Source organism: Gordionus sp. m RMFG-2023, chromosome 3, assembly GCF_954871325.1.
Source record: "Gordionus sp. m RMFG-2023 chromosome 3, tfGorSpeb1-WG-v2, whole genome shotgun sequence".
Lineage (NCBI taxonomy): Eukaryota > Metazoa > Nematomorpha > Gordioida > Chordodea > Parachordodidae > Gordionus > Gordionus sp. m RMFG-2023.
Genome location: NC_088777.1, coordinates 19435480 through 19459275, shown reverse-complemented (window position 1 = coordinate 19459275; position 23796 = coordinate 19435480). Strand labels below are relative to the sequence as shown.

The window sequence follows — 23796 nt, the reverse complement described above, 5'->3', positions numbered from 1 at the left end:
ACATTTTGGACATTTAAAAATAAGAATCTTAAGGAAAAATTATGATTTCTTAACATAAATCCTAAATACCAATACACAGACATGAAATTCTCTCCAAGATTTTGAATTTTTTTTTAATATTAACTGCCGTTGACGTGTATAGCAAGCCCCGCTAGCTCTAAATTGACTAATCATGATTGAAAGAATATTTAGACAAAATAAATACTCATAAAACTTTCTCAAATTATAAAAGAGAGTTAAAACTTTGCTATAAAATTTATTTTATATATAAATTATTATATAACTTAATAAAATTAAAATTCTGCCATGAAATCTTTTAAATATTAACTCAAAATTTTATTATTTTAAAAAATTTTTTGCCTATAGATCAATACTAATAAAAGCTATATTAAGATAAAATCCTAACTTTCTAGTCTATTTAATTTTAAAATAAGATTAAGAGGTTTGCCAAGCCCGGAGGTTTGCCTAACCCCAGTCTCCTTTTATTATTTGTACTAATACGAATAATAAATTGTTCTATCCGTTTAATCGATATAATATAATAATGCACTAAACCAATTTTAAAGTAATGATTTTTTGTAACGAATAGTATATACTATAACAAAATTTGGCTACTGGTATTAATAAATTTAATTACACACGTCAAAGGTAAAATTAAAAATTTTGCTTTTTTATTTAAAAAAAAAATAAGTAAATTTTACCTTTGACATTTAAGATCGCCCTAGGGTTATAATATCTTTTAAAAATAATTATGAAATATTATGACAATTATATTTTTGTTATTTCTTCTAAAATTTATGAAAAAATACCACAAAATTTAATTCTCACATCATCAAGTTAACTCTTTCGCTAATTTTGAGTATATTATTTGCTTTTCTTATATCCTGATTCACTAGTTGTTTAGAAATATTAGTGATTTCTATCCTATGTTATAAAATAAAAATGTGATATCGAAGCCTTCTGCGACACTAATAAATTCCATATTCTCTTAGATACGTAATATGAACTTCAATAAAACTTAGGGAAAAGAAGAAAAAAGAAGACATGTCCTTCAATTTAGCCATAGGTTTAAGATCAAGTGTTGGACAGCTAAATATATCAGAATCCAATGGAAGCCGGCGAGATTCAAACGATACAATGCCATATGGACGAGCATCTAGTTATATTTCACAAATATTTTATTTTCAATAATTTATAAGTTTGTTATAAATATTATGATTGAAATTTTTAATAGACAAAGCTTTTTCTGATTAAAAAATTAATGTCTCAATAAGATAACGATATGTAGTCGTTCATAAATCAACTTTCTAATATAGTGAAGTATAAAATAAATGTCTGATGCAATTCATTGAATGATGGATATTGTAATGTAATTTTATTTTTATATAACAGATGCTTCTTGTCCATCCAAGATAGACGACTTGCACAATAAAGTATACTCTTTCATTCATAGGGTTCCCCATCCGTTGGGAAAATTAGGGCTTAATTTTGTTTTGAATTTCTTAATCTATATCAAGAGAGAGATACGGTTCTCTTAATAGATGGAGAATTAAATTATATATTACTAACTCATAACTAATCAATGATGTGTTTCAAGCAACAGTGTATGAAAATTGTTAAAAAATCTTGTTATATTTTGAAAATACTATTGGGTTTCTAATAAATTATTTAAAAAAAAAAATAAAATATTTATTATAATAACACTCAATTCTCGGGTAATGAACATTGTATTTTTTATAGAATATTTGAGAATATCTAAAATTTTCCATATATATAATATATGTAAACGTAATTTTGGAATGGCAAGTGTGGTCCATAGGTTAGAAACCTTGACTCAGGCGTGCACAACCCTGTTTCGATTCCAACTCTGGACAATTTTTATTTAGTTTCTTAAATCCTAGGGTCTGGGTTAGGATTGAAGGTATTAGTGAGAGTGATGTGAGTTCGTATATATTATGTATTTGTAATTGCATTAATAAAATTGAGTGTTGTGTAAATTGCTATAGTTTATCATTGCCCTTATTTTACCACCCAAAAATCTAAAAAAAACATACTCTGACCAAAAAAATAATTTTGTCTGCATATTTCAATATTATATCCACTCAAGTGTCTAATTATGAATTAATATAAAAAATTTAAGTTGTTGAAATATGTGATATTTTTAGCTAGTGAATATAAAAATTTTTTAAAATAAATTAATTTTAATTTTTTCAATACAAATTTATAATAATGGATGAAACTAACTATCCAAGAGCGAATTCCTCTTTTTAAATTAACATTGCAAATCGGCATTGTTAAAAACCCCTCAAAATCCGAAAGAAGTCAGAGACAATGAGGGCTTTGATTATGAAATTACAGACACAAAGAAGTAGAGTCGCATGAACTTGAGCTCTTATTATATTTTATTGAATTCGGTCCAGCCGGGCCTTGATCTTAAAATACAAAAAAATATTCCTCTAATTTTATCGCTATTTGGCCCTATAGTTTTTTAGACTCGGATCTTTGAAAAATAATCAGATCAGTCGCATAAAAATTGCTGCCATCAGAGTTTAACCTCAACTAATAAGGCAATTAAATTGAGATTAATGGAAATCACATAGATACAGTGATATTTTTACTATTCCTAATTTCTATATTAGTATTTATAAAATGGGAGACACATGTGAAATCTATTTTCCATATTTATCATGTACTATAGACAATATAAATAAAATTTTAGACCTCCCGATTTTTGATAATAATATAATGAAAATAAAATAAAATATTTTATACCACACTTAAAAAATATCTGCATCAGACAATAAAATGATCTAATCTCGACATAAACTCAAGTTTGCAATAGACTCCCATCCTGTTAGGGGAAAGGGGGGCACAGGAGCTCGAGCCCGCTGAAAAATTTGAAGAGCCTCCTTAAGATTGTGAATTTTTTTTTAACACCTTAAAAAGGTCATTTTGAAAATGTTAGCAAAAAAAAATATGTAATTTTAAAAAATAAATTTTGAGTTCCCAGAGATTATAAAGGCTAGTAAAGCCACTGCTTTCACCCTAAGTGCTCCCATTTGTTATAATTAATTAATATATTTTTCTCATATCATGTAAGATTTATTAGAATATGTAAAATGTTAACGATTGTTTTTTACGGCAATGTGTTATTTTTCCAACTTAAATCATTTATTGTTTTTTAAATTTTAAAATCTGATTTTAAAGGAAATATATACCATTATGTTTGGAATATCTGCCCTATGCATTTCATATATAAATTTGCTATGAAATTCTGAACTTATTACAATTTAATTTGTTTTTCTGATTTTTTATTTAAATTATAAATGAACCAAAGGTTATCTGCAAAATTGTTTACAACTCATAAGATTGGTATTCTAAAAATGATGGAATATATTTTCGATAAAATTAAATTTTTAAATTTAAAAAATGATTAAAATTTTTAAAATTTTTAAATTTAAAAAGCGCGGCACAAAAAATGATTTAAAATTGAAAGATAATACATTGCCGGAAAAAACTTGAGCTATAACATATAATATAGCTTTTTTAAAATAAAATATAAATTTATTTAACCCTTTTTTAAATCTCTTATTTGGTTATTGTTACATTTATCCAACATGTCAAAAAACCCACTAAGAATTATTCTTCATAAATTATTTTTATAAGATATCTTAGTCCCAAATAAACAGTATTCATAAAAAAAATTAAATGTGTATGATAGAGCAATTGACCAATAATGGGCTAATGCATAATAAAATATTTTACTTTAATTCTTACTTGTCTAAAATCTAGTTATAAATATTCGTATAGTAACACATAGAATGAATATTATAAAGTATATGACAGTAAATAAAATTTAAAATAATCATCATAGATGTAAGCATTTATTTTTAAAATTATATTCTTATTTATAATAAAAGATTCCTTCTTCATGCGATACTTACAAAGGGACCCAAAGTCAGCAGTTCCCGTCACTACCGTATATTCATAAATATCGACAGAAAAAAAGAAATTCACACGAAATAAAAAGGCCCAAAGTTTCTATCCTACCGTTTAAAACTCCTAGGAAATACTCTTTGCCCAAGATTCACATCAAAAAATTGGTGGAAAATTTTGAAGAAGATATTCTGGGTGGTGATAATACAGAATATGGAGATGATAACGAAGATCTAGAGGAGGATCCTGTCAAAAGACGACATGGACCAGGGAGAGTCAGTTGGAAAAATAAGATACAACTTTTTTTGGCGTTTATAGGGTATTCCATGGGGCTTCCAAACGTTTGGAGATTTCCTTATCTATGTTACGATAATTGGGGAGGTTACAGCTCTTTTCCTTTATACTATTAGTCTAGAATCACATTTATTTAAAGATACTTTTCCTATATATATTTTTAAAATTCAAATTTTTGAATAAATCAAACAAATCTATAAAATAAAAGAGTATAAAAATAAATTGAATAACTGATAAAGATATACCTAAAATGTATTAAAATAGGGATACTTTTTATTAAAATGTATCTAGGTAAATTTGCGTACCCCTCTTCCCTCGAAATTATTTATTTATTTAAAAATGGGATTAAATATGTCTCTAAAGAACAAAATAATAAATGCATTTTACAACGATATTATTTTGAAATATCTCTTTTTCCTATATATAATTTTATTAACATATTAAAAAAAACTTATTAAAATCACTTCAAAATTAATGCTAGATATTAATAATTTAATATTTCCTTTTCAAATATTTTGACCCACCCCTCGAAATAAAATTTCAGACACACCACTGACTAGTAAGATAGATGTAAAACAGTGATGAACGGAAAATAAAATATTTCAATTGAAAATGCTATTTAGATTTGAAATTAAAGAAATTAAAAACTATTTCTTGTTTATTAATAAATTATGGATAGTTAAATTAACAAAATGTTGATTAATTTATTTGAAAAAATTTACAAATTATTTTTAATATCATAGGTGCGTTTTTTATACCTTACATTATTATGTTGCTAATATGCGGATTTCCTTTACTCTATCTCGAACTGGCGATAGGTCAATTAGCCCAGGCAGGGCCTATAATTGCAATTTGGAAATTTTCTCCCTTGTTCAAAGGTTTTAATTTAAATAGTTAAAGGCTATGTGCTAGTAGGATTTATATTTTTATAAGTAAAAACTTGACTTGACAATTATTTTTTGTATTTTCATTGTCACAAGATTAATTGTCATTTATAATGAAATTGATTGGAGTCAATGTTAAATGATATAAAAAAATTAAAAGAAATGCTAACTAGATGTAAAAAAGTTTAGTTTTTACTTTAAAAAAATGCTACTATCACAGCTTTCATTATAAATTTGTTTCTAATTTTAATATATTTTTTTGAAAGTTTAGGCCTAGGCATTGCTTCGGTTATGATAGCATTTGTAGTTGGCCTTTACAACATAGTGATAGTGACTTGGTCTTTGTTTTATGTGTTCAAATCATTTGGAAGTACGCTTCCATGGAGCACTTGTTTAAACAAGTATATAGAAATGAAATTCACAACTTATTATTTAAATAAAACAGAATGCTTTAAATCATAAATCTAAAAATAAACATCATTGAGATGATCGAACGCTTGTAATTATTAAATTAAATGATTTATAGATTAAAGTGTCTCAAAAGCGATCTCTTTAAAATATCTATCAACAAACTAAGCGGTAATAATATAGCTCTATTTTAGTCACGTATCCTTTTACAAAGATATTGTGACCTAATGTATCTAAATATCTGGTTTGCGCTGATATTTTTATTTAGTGCCTGATTAATACATACATATTAATTCTAATCAGTTTTATAAAGCAGAATTGTAAACAATTAAAACAAGCATGAGGTCCGTCAAGCTTTTGGAAACACTAATTCTGAAATTTTTACTAAACCATTAAGTAATGCTTGATTAGTATATTTATTGCTTTAATCAGTATGGTAGATTGTTTAAAGGGTAGAAAATATTCGTAAAATAAGAAGAAGAAAATTTTAAAATCGGCATCATTCCCGAGCGGAAGATTTATAAGTTTCTAATGTAGTTTGCGTTTAATACTTAATACCTTCGCCAACGACAAAAATTTAACTGAATTATGAACCAAATAAAAAGATATCATGCCTTAAGCAAGAAGTAAGCCAAACTCCGGAATTAATTCAGAAATTTGTATCAATAATTAGCGCGTATTTTGTTTATTTTAATGCTTCAAACCGCTTAATAGAGAGTTTAAAGAACAGCTATTATTGTCGAAATATGGAAAAATTGGTTTAGCATAATGTTAAAACAAATTATAGAAATAATAAATATTTGATTATGTCCTTATGTACTACCTGACTAGCATTTACTAATTCATCAATCAATTTTTGGTCAATGAAATTAATTATAACGAAATAAAACTGTTTTAAATATCGAATTTCAACTTGTGATTCAAAAATCAATTACCTCTAAATTCATTAGGGTTTTTTTTCTCCGATTCCAAATATTTTTGATTACGATTCTATGATCTTAAAGAATATTATTTGTTCTTATCGGTTTAATCTATAGATTTAGATCTTAAAGAATATTATTTGTTCTTATCGGTTTAATCTATAGATTTAGAAGTAAAATAGTTAAAATCTCATTATATTTTGAATCTAATTATATCTTCAAAAATTTGTCACGAATCTGAATGTAATATTAAAATGCATTCCTTGAAAGGGCTAATTCTAAATAGACCGTAAAGAAAACATGTTTTCAATCCATTTGGTAATTTAGTAAGGCTCTTACACTCTGAAATAGAAAAGATCAGGCATCCCATACAAACAGTGTCCATGGGAAGCATTCTGTTTTTCAATTATTCTAAAATTATATGAAAATAATAACATGAATAATAATGTTGTCTTTTCGTAGTTTATTAGGAATTTTTTCACATATACTTTTTAAGAGGATTTTATAGAAATAGAAAATTAAGGAGGAGGTTTTATCAATTTAAAAGAAATGAAAGCCAATTTTTGTCTAGATATCAATAATGAAGTATTATGAAAACACATAATTTTACCTAATGCAAGAGATCTCTATGTTTTTGCAAAAAGTCACAATGTGTTTAAAATAGGGCACTATGTGACTAAAAATGCTATTGTTGATGAGAAGTTGCTTTTGAAAGAAGAGAGAGTAAACATTTTTTTAATTTAATATTTAAAATGTATAGAAATGATAAAAGATTGATAAATATTTAAAATACAATGCAATAAATTCAAAATCCTTTATGGAATATAATCTAGTTAATATTTTCCATAATATTTTAAAACTCAAAAATCATATTTGGTTAACTAGTGGTGTCAATAAGGGGGGGGGTAATTAAGTAAATATTGAAAAAGAGTGCTTTCATATCTTAATATAACTCCCTCCTTAATTTTCTATTACTACAAAAATTTCTCTCTATATTTAAAAAATTGCGAGAAAAAATCCTAAAAAAATCTATGAATAAACAGTATTAAAAATGTATTTATGATAAAAAAGCTATAATTTGCATGTACTAAATTATAAAAGTATTAAAGCTAAAGCGATATTATTTTAATACTATCAAAGTTGATTTTTTTAAATAACGATAGTAATTTTAATATATTTAATTAAATTAATTTTTTTTATGATTGCTTTAGTACTTCTTGATATCAATTTTCGAAATTCCCTTAATTGCTAGTTAATAAACTTTTTATTTATGTCAACCAAACGATTGAAGCAATAAACTAAAATTTATATACTTGTAAAGTTTTACATAAGTGCAAAGCTTGAACGTCATAATTAGGACTATATCAATAGGTTTAAATTTATATAATGAGATCATAACTATTTGCCTTAGAGTTAATGCTCTCACAAGTTTGGCTGACTTCACACTTAAAGCATAATATCATAGGTTTTATTATTATAATTCTGTTTTATCGTTAATAAGATTTATTGATGGGCACTAAATAGTAACGCAATCCAGGCCAATTATTTTGATATATTTTCATATTTTACCATTAATTATTTTTCTCTTTAAAATCACCAGTAGATCAAAGCATAAAATGCATATACTAATTAAGTACTACTTATTGGTTTGGTGTAAGTGTCAGAAAGAGTTTTTCCAAGAGCGTGGCTCACTTTACGCTCAAACGGCCTTTTATTTGCCTTTCAAAATTATGTTGCTAATAATTTTTTTCTTTATACTGTCTTCTATATTAGTTATAACAGTCATAGGCACAAATAAAGATGAAACATTGTTATATATATAAGAATTAGTTCTCATTGTTAAGTTAGATAGAAATTATATAAAGATATTACATTTTTTGAAAATCAAAATATCAGTAATCTTGGAAAAATAAAAAAATACATTATAAGAATTTTAGACGAGGCCCGGCCAAAGGCCTGGCAAATGGGGATTCAAACCAGTCCATCTAAATCTTCAGGTGGCATCCATTTTATAGATAACATTGTTTTGCTTTTTAAAATAATAATTAGCTCCATAAACATCTCATGACGTCGAAATGGACCATTTTCTTCTAAATAGCGACACTTCTAGCATTAGCGGTTTCAAGGGAGTATAATTTGTTGATAGTTATAATTTTTTATTCTGGTTTTCTGGACAATTATATAATTTAATTTCTAAGAATGAATTAATAGTCATCAATAAAGTATTTTAGAATAAAATCAAGGATAGCTTTTAAGCATATGTTATCCATATGTCTTGACAATATTTGATGAGGAAATTTACTAATAAAGCTTCTATAAAAAAAGACTTCTTTTATGCTTGGCTTATAGTATTCATTCCGGTAATGTTTTAAAAGCCATATAAAAATGGTGCAACTGCAATGCATCTTTACCATTTTATTACTGACATTTTGGAAACTTGGAAATTTTGGGACACATTGATGTTCTTTTAAAAATTATCAAATAACTAGGTAATTTTGAATAATTTTGAATATCTGTATTTGGTTAAAAAGATTAAAGGTTATGGGAATGGTTATTTTAAATATGCAAAAAACTAAAAAATGCAGCCTTAAGAATATTTATGAACTATTTTAACCTAAAATGTTGATTAACATCATCTGGAATTATGGGAAATATATACACTAAATTGTGTGCAGTGACGAGAACACCAAATTATTATGCCTAGTAAATGTTATGATAAGATTTATGAATATATAAGGTATTATATAATATTCACTATTATAAACATAATTAATTATATATTTCATAGGTGTTTAGCTTCATTGACGCGGGCTTTTGGGAAATTTTTAAAATTTATATACTTTAAATTGAACGTTTTTTTAAATTTTCGACTTAATTTTGTCAGAATTTTCCAGTATATAGAGTAAAGATACCCATTTTAGCGCCTTAACATTTTTGAAAAACTTGTATGGTCTATTCCTATATATTTTTTCCCGGCTTGGTCTGGCCTGCTAAAATTTTACAAGAAATCAAGCCCGACCTGTTAAAATTTTACAAAGTTTATTAAATATTTTTTTGCGAAGTCATCAGATTTTTAATATCTATATATAAATATCTAATTTTTTCCCGATGTCAATATGGTTCTTACACCTCTCCTCTAGGACTATCTATTTTTACAACCGTTTTATAAATTGATATCTGTATTTTGCAATTGGATCATATCATTAATAACTTGTTCAATTTGTTAATTTACTATATCATTTATAGATGCTCTTTAAATACAAAGAAATGGGCTTTTTAATATATTTTCTAATAGCAAAAATCAAAAACTGGTAGCAAATTTTTTATTTAAAAAAATGCGGTTTCAATTTAAAAATTAAATACAGATACGAACAATATCAAATTTTTAAAAATATATATTTTATATAGAGAAACATTAAAAAGAACTATAAAAAATTATTAAAAAAGGTACATATCACCCTAGAGAAAAGTGAATGCTTAAAAAATTAGATCCGCAGATTTCGAGAGAAATATGCTGACTAAGGTAAAATCCTTCGTTGGGATCCCCTGTGATCTGTCTTTTTTCCTATTAATGAAATTGAGAGCCTCACTTCCGAACATGCCTAAGGTATTGGTAACGATTGGTATGACCACTGTGTTGGTGTGTTGGTGAAGCGAGCCTATTTGTTTTTTTAAGGACTTCAACCATTTCGATGGAAGACTATGAGAGATGCTGCAAAATAAACATAAGTATAGTCCTAAATCAGCGGAAGACCGTTAGTCCAGGTATTGAGTGATAAATTATCAGAGCATATGGCGATGGCATTTGAAAGGTCCACTGGTTCGAGGGGGGATGGGATATTAACATTTTTGAGAGCAGATAGGAGAATGTTATTGATAGATTTATGATGAGGTTTTGTCATCAGCGAGAGAACTTGCAGTGCACGGGAGGGTGGATCTTCGATTCGATGGGCTGGCCACAATCGAATGGAAGGTACTATTGCATTATTAAAAAAAATTCTCAAGGTTTTTACCTGGGCTGGTATATTAAAATTTTACAAAAATCAGAGATTTGCGAGGCCCTGCATTGTCTGGCCTGGTTCGATTTTTTTTATAAATTACCTCGCTTTGCCCAGCCTCTGAATGTCAGGTAATTTTGTCATGAAATATTTTTAAAGTTTATATGTAAATCTTGTTTGTAAGTTAATTAATATAAATCATGCTCGAATACGAATCCACACCATTATATTTACGAAAATCTAAATTATCATTATACATTATATCAATTTTTAATTATTATAACATAGAAATGTGAATTATAATTTTTGGATAAAATGAATCAGTGATAATCCGGGATTGATTTAAAATATTTTTTTACTGTTCATTAATGATAACTAATGTAATGTATTATCAAAAAGAGTATAATTATTTTCTACTAAGATGAAATTAATAAAGGCGAAAAATATAGAAATAGAATTTAGGAAAAGGGTGATCATTTTAAAAAAAATATTGGTATAAAAAATAAAAATTGTATTTTCAATTTAAAAATGGACTGATCTAATTTATCATATAAAAAAGAATAGAGGCTACAAATCGGATCATATATAATAGAATAAATAATATATTCTTAAATATATTAAAATTAAATATTAACATATGCCAATTTCAATATTTTTAGTGAGATCTGTCTCAAATATCAAGTAAATTTTATTTAGGATTTAGGTTAGAGTTAGGTTTTTGTTTTGCTAAATTATAGACTATATTTTGATTATATATATTTAACTTCTTATTTAGGGTGGGATCTATAATTCTTTTGTTGGGACATGTCTTTCATAAAATCTTAATATTATTGATATTATATACATAATGTTAGATGGAATACCAAAAGTTGTTATTCATTAGACCTTAGCGTACCTAATGCAAAATACGAACGATTGAACATGACTGTGCCTTCAACCCAAGAATTTTTTGAGTAATAAAATTTGAGATATATTATTTAAATATAAATAATTCTTAAAATAATTTAACTCAATAATATACATTGTTTTAAATTCAATCGCTTTAGATGTTGGCTTTATTATTACTTTAAATTAATTAAATTTAATATGATTAAACCTAACAATATAATTCAAGAAAGCGAGTATTAGCCGTAACGAACGATAATGATAAATACAAGTATATTCAATGGGAATTGGCAATATTACTCTTCTTGGCTTGGGTCATTGTTTTCTTTGGGATACGGAGAGGCGTTAAAAGCATAGGAAAAGTATACAATTTACAAAAAATATTTTTGAAGAATATATAAAAAGTATTTACACGGTTTACATTACATGTCCTATACTTTGAGGACTCTTATTTATCAAAAATATAAAAGAATAAATTGTTTTATTGAGGAATAAATTTTTAATAGTAAAATTTTGAAAGTATCTTACTATAAACTTGTTTCTGCACCAAAATGTTAGCAAGAATGGTGAGCCATATTCGAACATTGCATAAATAATTATTGCATTCCAAGTAAAGTTGTACCACCAGGCTACACAAATGGTATATGTCAATATAATCTACTAAATTGGGAGGGGTTAGCTCTTTAAGATATTAAATTGAGCACCTTATTAAAAATTAGTTAGAAGAAGTCAGGTCATATGAATCTTACTGTTTATTCATAGCGATACAGGATTTAAGATATTTTTGATCAACTCTCAAACCTAACTTAGTTTTGCTCCTCTCTTTTGTCATCGCTTATTATCTCTATGGTGAAGAATAGTAAAGATAGCCATCACTCGGTCTGTAAACATATTAGAAGTCTGCTAACAAAATTTACGGGTTAAGATTTCTGTTTGAACTATAAATGAAAAGAAGCATGTAGTATTTAAACTACAAAGATTTTGGGTCTTTAAAAGATTTGGATGATTTAAGCTATTTATGATTGTGAATAGGCTATAGTGTTAACCACTCAAATGGGAATATTAATCATTTGTTACCTTTAATTTTAACAAATTATGAAATAACATTTTACCATATAATATGATATCAATCTTATGACAAATATTTTAAAAAAAATTCTCATAATTTTCAAGTTTGAAATGATACTCGTAGAATCTATATGATGATTTTTTATTTTTAAAGTTTAAAATGATTTATCATGTCAAGTATTTTTGCTAATTTTAAAAGTTTGAAAGTGAAATGATATACTTTATTGGTTTCAAATGATACCTTAATTTTACAAGTTTGAAATAATAATTTAAAAGATAAAATTCTATTATTTAAATTTTATTTATTTAACCCTAATTCAGGCGTTTTATCTAACTGCGACAGTGCCTTTTCTCGTGGTTATAATATTACTTATCAAATCAGCAATGCTACCTGGGGCCTATTTAGGGATGAATTACTTAATCAAGCCAGATCTGAGCAAACTCTTAGTGCCGGAGGTAATAATGTGTCGTAATAAATAACATGTTGATTTAAAAAATAAAAAATCTGTTATGTATTCAAATTAGATTGCGTTTTATATCAAAATTAGTGGGCATTTATCCTTTAATATAACATATTCGATATAACATTGATTAAAATAAGAAATAATTGCAACTTAAAAATATTAATCGACATAGGTCTCCATATACATTTAAATATTTTAATGCATTTTACAAATTTATCATGGAAACTTTATGTATTTTTTTCATTCTTTATATTATATTGCACTTTTAAATTTTGCTTATGCCTGGCGTAATTACCTTCCAAAAATTAAAAATATTGTCCAGGTTGCACTTACAAAGAAATAATTTATGTGTTCATTTTTTAATTAAAAGGCTTTTTTTGAAAATTTTGATTTATAGTCATTATTTTAAACATTTATTAAATTATACCTACTTGTGTCAATTTTCGTAGTAACATATTCTATATAACTAATTTTTATTGGCTTAAAATGATATTTACAAAATCAAATGAATTTCCGAGGGAAGTGGGTTTCCACGCCCTCCCTCTTGGCTCCTATGCCTACATATTATGTTCATACCCCTATTTTCAAACTATACATAAAAGATTAATTAAATAACTTCCCTTTCAATATATTATATTCATATAATTTAACTGGTTATTTAACCTAATTTTATAATTTAAGATTTGGATTCTTGGCGCAACTCAGAGTTTTTATTCACTCGGTATTTCTTTCGGGTCATTAATAGCTTTGGCCAGTTACAATGATGAAAACAATAATATTTTTAGGTAATTAAAGTAATAAATTTGCTAAAGTTAGTTTGTAGCATATCAAGAATATTGTTGGGGAACCAAATTTTAGATATCATTAGAGAAAAAAAATCTTAAGAAAAAAAGATAACTTTTATTAACCTTTTTATTGATTTTAAAAGGGGACGGAAATTCCAAAATTTAGAAATTTTTTTATAAAAATTGAGAAATGCCATACTATTTAAAAAGATTTTTTCATTCCCCAAGTTTTAAAAGCCTATAATTCTCTTTGCCAAATATTTATAATTAGGGTTTCAAAGGAATGCTTCCGTTATAATTGAGGATAGCCATAAAGTTCCAATCAAAATATAATTTGCATTACTTTTCAAATATAAAAGTAAGATATTATATTTCATTTTATTATGAATTTAAATAATATAATTATGAAGAGATTCGATAGTAATGTCATTATCAAGCTCCCTTATCTCTATCATCGTCATGATTACTACTTATTGCGTAATCGGGCACATAGCTTACATAAACAATCACGATATAGAGGAGGCCATCACTCAAGGTTAAAATTTACTACATGTAGTGAAACATTTATAAGGTTAATTCCTACATTGCTGATCAGTTCATAATTGATTTAGATGTTAGGGAGCTAAAAAATCTCATTTTATCGAGATGATTATACTTTGGAAGTTTTATAATATAGTTTCCTCGGCTATTTTTATAATTATGTCTGCAAAAAGCAATCGATAAAGATAATGATGTTGAATGCAATAATCATTCATTTTCAGTGTTGATTTAATTGTTTTTAAAATATTTGTGATTTCCGCTTAAAATCGATACGCCACCTGTAATCTGGTTTTTAAAAAGTTGACGCTGATTAAGATTGTCGAAGTACAGTATTATTTAACATAATAAATATGTTTAAATTTTTATAAAAAAGTTAAAATTATGTCTGCGCTTCCCAAATTTTTACTTAATATATTGATTTCATATTAAAAACACCGTAATGACTAATTATATCTACCAAAATTTTCTATCATTAAAATTATTAATTAAATTTGTAATCCAAATTTATAACTAGAAGTTGTTAATTTATTTAATAAGACTATATCAGATATTTTTAAGGGAGAAAAAATGTTGCCCTTTCAAAATTTTATTAATAACTAAAACTCTCAAATGATAGCTAAGTGATTGATTATCTAAAATATTCCTTCATACAAAAAAATGAAATATAAAGAATGAAGAAGGATATATAATCATTTTCCTTACTAATTCACTGATTTTTTTAAACATTATTTGGATAAAGATTTTACGAATATATTTAAATTGTAATTAGGGCCAGGGCTGGTGTTCGTGGTTTATCCTCAAGTATTTTTAACTTTGCCCTACACGCAAATATGGGCCTTCCTGTATTTCCTCATGATGATATGTTTAGGATTAGATAGACAGGTTAGCAAAATAAATAACGTTGACACCTAAGTGAGTCATTGATTAACATTATATATGAATATTACTATTTTATAAAATAATTATACTAAAACCTCCAAATGTGATCAAGTTCTACGTTGACCATCTTGGTAAAGTAATACTTTTTTTTGATTCCCAGGAGTATCTAAATAATATATATGTAACTGTTTTTAACGCGACTTACTCTAATTTCTATTTGATGGGAGTAATAAATAAAATAGAGGTATTATTATATAATATATTCTAAAATTTATAAAGCTTCACACTTAAAGATTGATTTAATTTTAATATAGGCATATAATTATATTCAACTTATTAGGAATATTAATAATTATTCCTGATTTATATTCTATTAATATTCTAAAGAAAAATATGTTGAAATACTGACTAAATCGATTAAATTCTTTATTTCATTTATATACTAAGTTCGCTATGGTTGAAGTGGTTGTAACAAGTTTTTACGATGTCAAATTATTTGATAAATATTTGCCTGGACGTCAATCTCTAGTGTTGATAGCTTGTATTATATCATACCTAATAGGACTCGTATTTTTGGCCAGGGTATAAAACCAAAAATCTAAATGTATTTTAAAGGAATTAAGAAAAGGGATAGATTTAATTACATTTTTTTTCATTCTGATTTATAAGTTTTCTATAATTGATCATTTACAATATAATGAAAACATACAGACATACATGTAACAGAAATTTTAACTATGGAGAAGGGGAGGGTTAAGATGCAAGATTATTATTTTAATTGAAGGAGTGGAAGGAGGAGACACTAATGTATTTGGATTTCTTTTTATTTGCTAAATAAATATTCGATTTCTATTTATTTTGATTTGGTAGAGGGTAGGATAGGGGTAAGGGGTAATATATCATTGGCTCGAGGGAGGGGGGGGGGTGTAGAAGTTCCTGTTACATATAAGAAATTATGACATTAAAACCTTCTTTTATAAATAAATAATAGAAGGGTATATTATACCTACATCTAATCGATTATTTCGTCGTTGGAATATCCTTTTTACACGTGGCATTTTTCGAAGTCATAATGATAGTTTTATTTTTTGGTGAGTTCTTTACATAATATATTATTTCCATTTAAAAGCATTAAATTACGAAAACCAAATTATTAGATTCGTTATTTTACATATTATCTTTTGATTATACGTTAAAATTCTAGCTCCGGTTAGATCTTTACGGAAGAGTTATTAAAAATATTATGCCATTTAGTTAACACTAGAAAGACTATTAATCATTGCACAAAAAGCATATTGTCGGCAACACTACAAACCCTCATATCTGACTTTTTAAATTGATCAGGCGAGATAAATTAATTTAAGAATTTTAATTTATTAATAAATTTTCATAATAAATTAAAAAAAATACTTTTCAATTGTTTATTTAAATTGTAAGTTGTTGGAAAATTTTAAAAATTCAGATAAGAACGGTTCGTAGTTCAGATAAGAGGTCTGTATTAAAATTTTTAAAGAACGGATGAGTGGGCGAGTTAAGAAAAATATTTAAACTATGGGTGGGCGGGTTATTTATAACTTTTATTTGTTGTTTAAAATCATTTAAGTAAACATTAAAAAAAAATATACTCTCTAAAATTTCAACATTTTTAATACCAAAGTACTAATAACTGAGAATGTTGTTGCCGGAAGAAATTGATCAGGTAAAAAATATATCCAAAACTTGTTGAATTTGATTAGCATGGGAAGAATATAACATAGACGTGGATAAAAATTTGATTTTACCAGTTTCCCCAAAAACAAAGATGATTCAATTAAAGATTATAAAATTATATATGCAATGTTTGAAATAGATAGCATCCACTTCAAAATTAAACAACAGAGGGGAAGATGTAGTTGTTACAGAGGAGAGCATTATTTAATTACATAACAAAATATTTAAATCTTAAAGTAACAAGTTTTTGTATAATCTCACTTGAATAGAGGATATACATCAAACGGTAATCCTGCTTTGATGGAACCGATAAGAAAAAAGTTTATCAGGGCTATCAAGAATATCTAGAAAAATATTGTCAATTTCAGCACCCTGTACTTCTTCTGAACGAGGAATTAGCATTGCTGGAAAGTTTTTAGTATCAATAAATATTAATTATTACATAAATATTTTATCAGATCAAATAAATTCCTTATCCGTTTAAATTGAATATTTTTTTATGCTTAATATAACAATTTCCTAAATTAGAAAACTTATTTGTAGGGATGCATCGCTGAAACTAAATCATTTTTTTATTAGATGCTTAAAAAATTGAAAGAATGTGCTTATTTAAATTTTATATGGCCGCGTGGGTTATTTTTTTTATAAATAATGGGTGGGTGGGTAAATAATTTTAGACTAAAGGGTGGGCGGGCAAAAATTTTTGGATTAAATGGCAGGTTAAATTTTTTTTAAATATTGGATGGGTGGGCTTGTGGGCTATTAACCCGCCTATTGCAGACCTCTAGTGCAGACAATGCTATAAAAATTTAATTTTTCAAGTTAAAAGTGAAGTTAGAACCCTTTGCGAGTTGAAAATTTTTTAGTGCATGATTTTTATCTTAGTCTTCCAAATCTTGACACGTTAGACTGCTTACTCGTAAACATTACGATAAAAAGTGCCCATCATAGATGATTGTTATTTTCAAGTAAATTATGTACAAAATCTATGTATTTTGATACATTTACGAAGAAGCGTTTAAGGCTATATCCTAAACTTATTTTTAAAAATTGGGAACAATACTTTTACAAATTTTAACAAAATCATGTTAAATTTAGAAACTTTTAAAATTTCTCTAAATATGTTATTATTTTTCGATAAAATACTTATTTATTTTCATTAAAACTTTTAAAATTTATTTCCTCCAATCTTGGGCATAGCATATATGAATATCATTTAAAAATACAAGCTTAAAGCATATCTATCTATTACTATAATTCTAAATTTATACAACTATAATAAAAAATGAAATCACGCCAACTTGGTAGATAAATGATCATTTATTAAATATTATTTAAAAAATAATTTTATATTCAATTTTTATATAAAATATTATTTATTAATCCGAGACAAATAATAACCATAAAATTAGGATAATATCTTTATTGAAAATCCCATTTTTAAGTTTAATAATTGATAAGCTTTAAACTAATTTTTCAGTACCTTAAATTTGCTTGTTGATGAATAATATATAATATTCCCGTAAATAATTTATTCATGTATATAAATATCGTAAAAAAAATTTAAATCAAACTAAAAAAAATTTAAACACTAAATTATAAGTGATTAAAAAAATATTCACTAACCTAATTTAATAATAAATCGAATATAAGAACATGACAATCATATTATTTATCCCTATTTAAACCTATATATTGATTTATTCAGAGGCCACTACAAAGGTGGGGTACGAAGCAACTGCTTTTTAAAATTTGTAGATATACTCCTTAAAAAAAAATTATTTTACAATGTTCTCAAATTATTGATACAAAAAAAATGAATAAAAAAGAAGGGTTATAAAACAAAATGGATTAAAATCCAAACGATATTCCAATTTTTTATCGTATAATAATATAAATTAAATACCATGAAAAATATGGTTATAAAAAATTTATAAGGAAATTGAATCTAGCAGAAGTTTTTCAATTATTGATGATACATGTGATGTTTCGAAATTAGAAGCCATAACTTTGATAATAAGTTATATTGAAAATGGTAAACGCCTAAGCCGGTTGAAAAATTGATATATAATGTACGGGTAACACTACTGGGCTTGATATTAAAAATATATTGCAAATTTGGTTCCATGAATCTACCCCTTGAATTCTTAGTTGGGCAAAGCTATGATTGTGCTTCAAACTTGAGTGAAAGAATCAATAGATTATAAGCTTTGATTAGAGTTGAAGCCTCAAAGACAGCTTTAATTTGATGCTATTGTCATCGATTAAATTTAATAATTGTTCAATTATGCCAATTGATAAGAACTAAGAAATGTTTTAGCTCAATGTTATTAAAAGATATGCAGTGCTCGCAACGATTTTCACGCATCATGAATATCACTCGGTAATATTATCTTAATGTTTATTTTATATTAATAGAAGCTGGTTATTGTAATATATAGCTTTTTTTCTATAATTCATGATGATTTGAGGTCAGCTTCAACAAATTAAAAGGATTCTGAATACCTCCTACTTCTATCATGGCTAATGCCATAGTTTTTAGAATAGAAAATTTTATTTTATCACTTTGTGTTTTGAATAAAATATTGTTGATAACACTTGGCTTGTACAAAATTACAAACCATGTCGAATAGGGTTTGCAATAATCTAAATTAAATTGGGAAAAGATTGCCTGATTAATTTGAGAATTTAATGTATCATCTAATCTTATTAAATAATGACACTGATTTTTTAAATGTTTTTTCAAAGGCATTTAATGAAGGAGAGAAATCTACCTTTTGATTTTGAAAGTTCAAGTCTTGAAACATTATAATCGAGAAAGGAAAGGTATATCTATATATTTAATTTCATTATTAAATATATTATTTATTTTTAAAAGATGAACCGATGAAATATTTAAATCAAACATAATTTTTTACACCAAAGGGAATGGTGAAAAAGACATTTGTTAGAGATGATATCTAGGATATCTGATTTTACCATTTGAATTCGAATCAAATTTTTGAAGTTATGTTTAAGTTTCAAAATATTTTTATGATGGCTAAAAAGGAGAATGTAATTATTACATTTAGAGGTTAAAGAATCTAAAGACTTGTCAAACTATGAGAATTGTAAATTTATTATTAAAATAATTATAATACATTATTTAGCTCCTTCTTCGTCTGATGATAATGTTAAAACTTTGATTCAAACTAGAGAAACTATTCGTCTATTATACCTTTCGTTTACTTTCAAATTTTTCTGCTTTCCTTAATTTATCAATTTCATATAAATATTAACTATTCCTACTACCTCGTGACTGCCGTAAGGGCCATGAATAAAATTAAACTAATTAAAACAAGACTTCATAGTACCATTTTCTAGATAATTTAAACATTTTATTAATGGAATAAAATCTATTTAAACAATTAAATATTGACGAATCTCTTTCGCTTTCTCTTCCCCCTATCTAAATTATTTATTTTAAAAGAAATATTTTAGGTATGTATTTTTTTACATTTTAATTATATTGTATATTAAAAATTGATGCAATAAAAATTATCGTAATTTATAATTGAGGTTTGGGAATCAAAAATATTGACTTTTTTAAGGGGGGTATTTTTCAAGGAGGGGGAGGTATCCTGTTTCTATCACCTAGAAAGCATAGGGGTCACTGGATTCTCTCTTATGTTAAGTATTGTGAAATCAAAGATGAAAGACCGTTTTTGTTTTATAATTTGGCTCGATAAGCTGTCTATATACATTATATATTATATGTCTATGCATATAAACTAAGATAAAAAAATCCCTTTTCTAAATAATTGAATATTTTATTTTTAGCGAATGAGGTATAATTAGTCGGAAATATATTTTATATATTTTTGAAAATTTGCTATTGTCAAATAAAAATTATAATATTAAATCCTTTCATGTCTATATGTAATATCATTCCCCACTAATTGTTAAATATTCATGTCTAAATATAATTGACAAATAAAATGTTTTATAAATTACATTATATGTTTATGTATTATAAGGAGTGTCCAAATTCTCCTATTTACTTCAAGTTTTTACGCATCACAAGCCTTCGTTGTACATTATCATGTGTTGGTATTCTGCTCCAGTGATAATTATTGTAAGTTTAAATTTATTTTTCTTAAATACTCAACTTGTGTAAATAAAGTTAACAGAAGAGTAATAATTTGATCACCAATCACATAAAATTATTTACTTAGAAGAATATAATAGTCTACGAACCCCCCCCCCCACCTCAATTTATTGTTAAAAAATTTTTTATAATGGATCCGTACATTTTTAAAGGTGGCTGCTGATTAACAATATGAGTTTTTTAAAAAACAAGGTCTTCCCTGGATCATTTAAACGGAATAAGGGATCACCGATAATTATGTTTGTTAACCACTGATAAAACTTTTACCCTTTCTTCACATGAAAAGAAAATTAGGCTTCATTTTAAAAAGAGGAAAATATGTTATATATTAGAAATTATGTTTACATAATAAAAATTGTTTCTAAAATGGTGTAATATGGGATATTTTGAACTATATGTAACATTTTTCGTTATTGTCCCTCCAGATGCGTCATGAGTTTGTGCGCAACTTTAATTGGAAGTAGAAGTGTAAGTGAAAAATAGAAAATTTCGTAAAAGTAAGGGCCTTCGAGCCGGTTTTGCAAACTTCTAATATTTTATAGTGACTTAAAGGAAAAAATAGCAAAAGCGGAACACTCATGGGGACAATAAAATAAACTTTATATTTTTTAGTTTATGAAAAATATTAAAATTGATATATTATTATATTTATGAATTGTTTATTTTAATCTAGAAAAACATATAATTGATGTATTATTTCAATAAACGAGATTTAAATAATTACAGATCGCTTAAGCAGAGGCGTTCTAAAATCCATGAAAATTAATCATTTAACTGTTTATCATCATTATAGATTATTATGTTTTTCCACGTTGCAAAACATACCCCCATACGATACGATGATATATACAATTATCCCAAATGGGCCACTGGTCTAGGTTGGTTTTTAGCATTCATGCCAATCATTTCGGTGATGTCTGGCTTTATAATTCGGGTGTATCCTACTAAAGATATGACCATGACTCAGGTTTAGAATTTTTTAATTTAATATAAGTTGTATAATATTAAAAAAAACATTAGTTTCCGCCATGATTTACATTTTATTCGTGAATTATACTATAGGCTGGAAACTCAACTTCCATCTGTTATAGAATTTAAATTGGTCAGTCAGAACAAAAAACATATTATAAGCCCCTTGCTCGGCCTATTGTCTGATCTTAAATTTCCCCTGAGCAAGGCTGAGGGAAATAATATTTATAAAAAAAAATTTATTATGAAGAATGTATTATTTAACAACATATATAAAATATGAGTCATGTTTAAAAAAAAATCCATGTGATAATTCTTGTTAAATAAATCAGAGATACAAAAATACGTTCGATTCCGTAATGAGTGTGGAGGCAATCTCCATTTCAAGACATTGCGAAATTAAAGAACCAAAAACACTAAGACCCTTGATGTTTAACCTATTTTTTCAAGAGCCTTCTGTACCTTTAACAAAGGAGTTAGTACCCCAACAAAATCATAAGAGAAGTTGATTAGTTTTTTTTATCATAATTCATTATGTTTTAAATCTTCTTATCAATATTCTTTTATCTCTTTTGGACCCTATAAAATTTATGCGAAAATGAATTTATTCTCATTTTAAATACATCCTCAATAGACTGTAAGCTCCAAACTCCATTTTTAATTTTTTCATGAATCTTTCAAGATTGCATAGGAACTTTATTTAGTAAAAATGGTTCAACTATTTTTTTATTTTTCATGTTTAATTTAACTAATATTATCTCAGAATTTGAAATTTGGAGGTAGAAAAGATGCTATCAATATGTTTATTGTTTTATCAAGGTGAATACAGACGCTTAAACAATAATTTCTCTCTACGACACTATCATAATAAAAAGGAGTCTATAAAACATGAAGCATCTCCAGCGTGTGACCCCGAGGAATTCGTGCTGAGATTTATGCCCGATGTGAGAAAACTTTTAGCTGCAGAGAAATTAAAGTTAACTAAAGATATACCTAACAATGCAATTAGTCTCTATGATAAAAGCTTAAAATTGAATATAGAAAGTTGTTCTAAACCAAATCATACATGTATATGTAAATATCAAAGAAATATAAATCTAAAACATAATAACATGCATATCAATGTTAATAAAAATATCATTCAAAATCAAACAAAAAAGGAAGTAGAAGTAAAGGATGTAGACAACGTGGAACTGTTAGACAATAAAAGTGATATTTTTAAAAACAAAATTTTCGAAAAATTTAGTGAAGATCATCATTACCTTTTAAATAGAAAATTTGGGAGAAAAGATCTAAAAAATGAACCCACCATGATATCTAAATTTTACTCGGTTTCCAACTGCCTTTTTGCGGTAGGCTTGAATGAACCACATAATAAATATACACCCCAATACCCTGGTATCATTTACCAAAGTTTCCTGACCAAGGATAATATTCATCATATGTTAACAAAAAAGAAGAAATGCCGAATTTTAATTTCGAAAGACAATAATGAAGACAAAACCCACAAAGAAACAGTGGTTTAGTTAGGTTTTTACATTTATACAATAAATTAAGTAAAATTTTAATAAAATATGATGGTCATTTATTATTGGTTACAATAGAATAAAGAATGTTTAAAAAAAATTTAATTTTAAGAAAAACATAATTGAGCTCCTAAAGAGGAACAATATTAATAAACAAATTATTAAACCTCCTATTAAAAAAGCCTCGTATACCGAATATTCTAGAACGTTGTAACCTCTCAACCCAATAGCCTGACAACTATCCCCTAGTTAAATCCCTTATTTGGGATAATACATGTCTCATCCTTTCCCACTAATATTAATAGCAAACTGCTTACTCAGACAGAGAATAAAAAAATACAAAAGCTTAAGTAATTTATATTCTCACCAATAGCAAGGTCTAC

At 26.2% G+C, this 23796-nt stretch overlaps 1 protein-coding gene across 3 annotated transcripts; it reads left to right on the top strand.

The window, feature by feature from the left end:
- The first annotated feature begins 793 nt into the window (after positions 1-793).
- LOC135927689 (sodium- and chloride-dependent betaine transporter-like) lies at positions 794-23417 on the top strand. 3 transcript variants are annotated; one of them, XM_065463847.1, is made up of 18 exons: positions 842-859; positions 905-1159; positions 1393-1433; positions 3921-4317; positions 4974-5108; positions 5386-5515; positions 11295-11393; positions 11555-11687; positions 12715-12849; positions 13539-13642; positions 14053-14177; positions 14952-15064; positions 15509-15643; positions 16053-16152; positions 20788-20885; positions 21712-21885; positions 22220-22391; positions 22707-23417. In XM_065463847.1, the coding sequence occupies exons 2-18, from the start codon at positions 1045-1047 to the stop codon at positions 23411-23413; spliced, it is 2913 nt and encodes a 970-aa protein (XP_065319919.1). In that variant the 5' UTR covers positions 842-859; positions 905-1044; the 3' UTR covers positions 23414-23417. The 3 variants fall into 3 exon arrangements, with proteins under 3 accessions (XP_065319920.1, XP_065319921.1, XP_065319919.1); XM_065463848.1 differs by having other exon boundaries at positions 794-1159; positions 22651-22791; XM_065463849.1 differs by lacking the exon at positions 22220-22391 and having other exon boundaries at positions 794-1159; positions 22707-22857.
- Positions 23418-23796: the final 379 nt, after the last annotated feature.

Excerpts from the sequence above, each read along its gene's own strand:
- LOC135927689 (XM_065463847.1), top strand. The coding sequence starts at position 1,045 with ATGTCCTTCAATTTAGCCATAGGTTTAAGATCAAGTGTTGGACAGCTA. Across the intron at positions 20,886-21,711 it reads CTGCTCCAGTGATAATTATT|ATTATTATGTTTTTCCACGT; the intron begins GTAAGTTTAAAT and ends TCATCATTATAG. Across the intron at positions 22,392-22,706 it reads CCAACAAAATCATAAGAGAA|GTGAATACAGACGCTTAAAC; the intron begins GTTGATTAGTTT and ends TGTTTTATCAAG.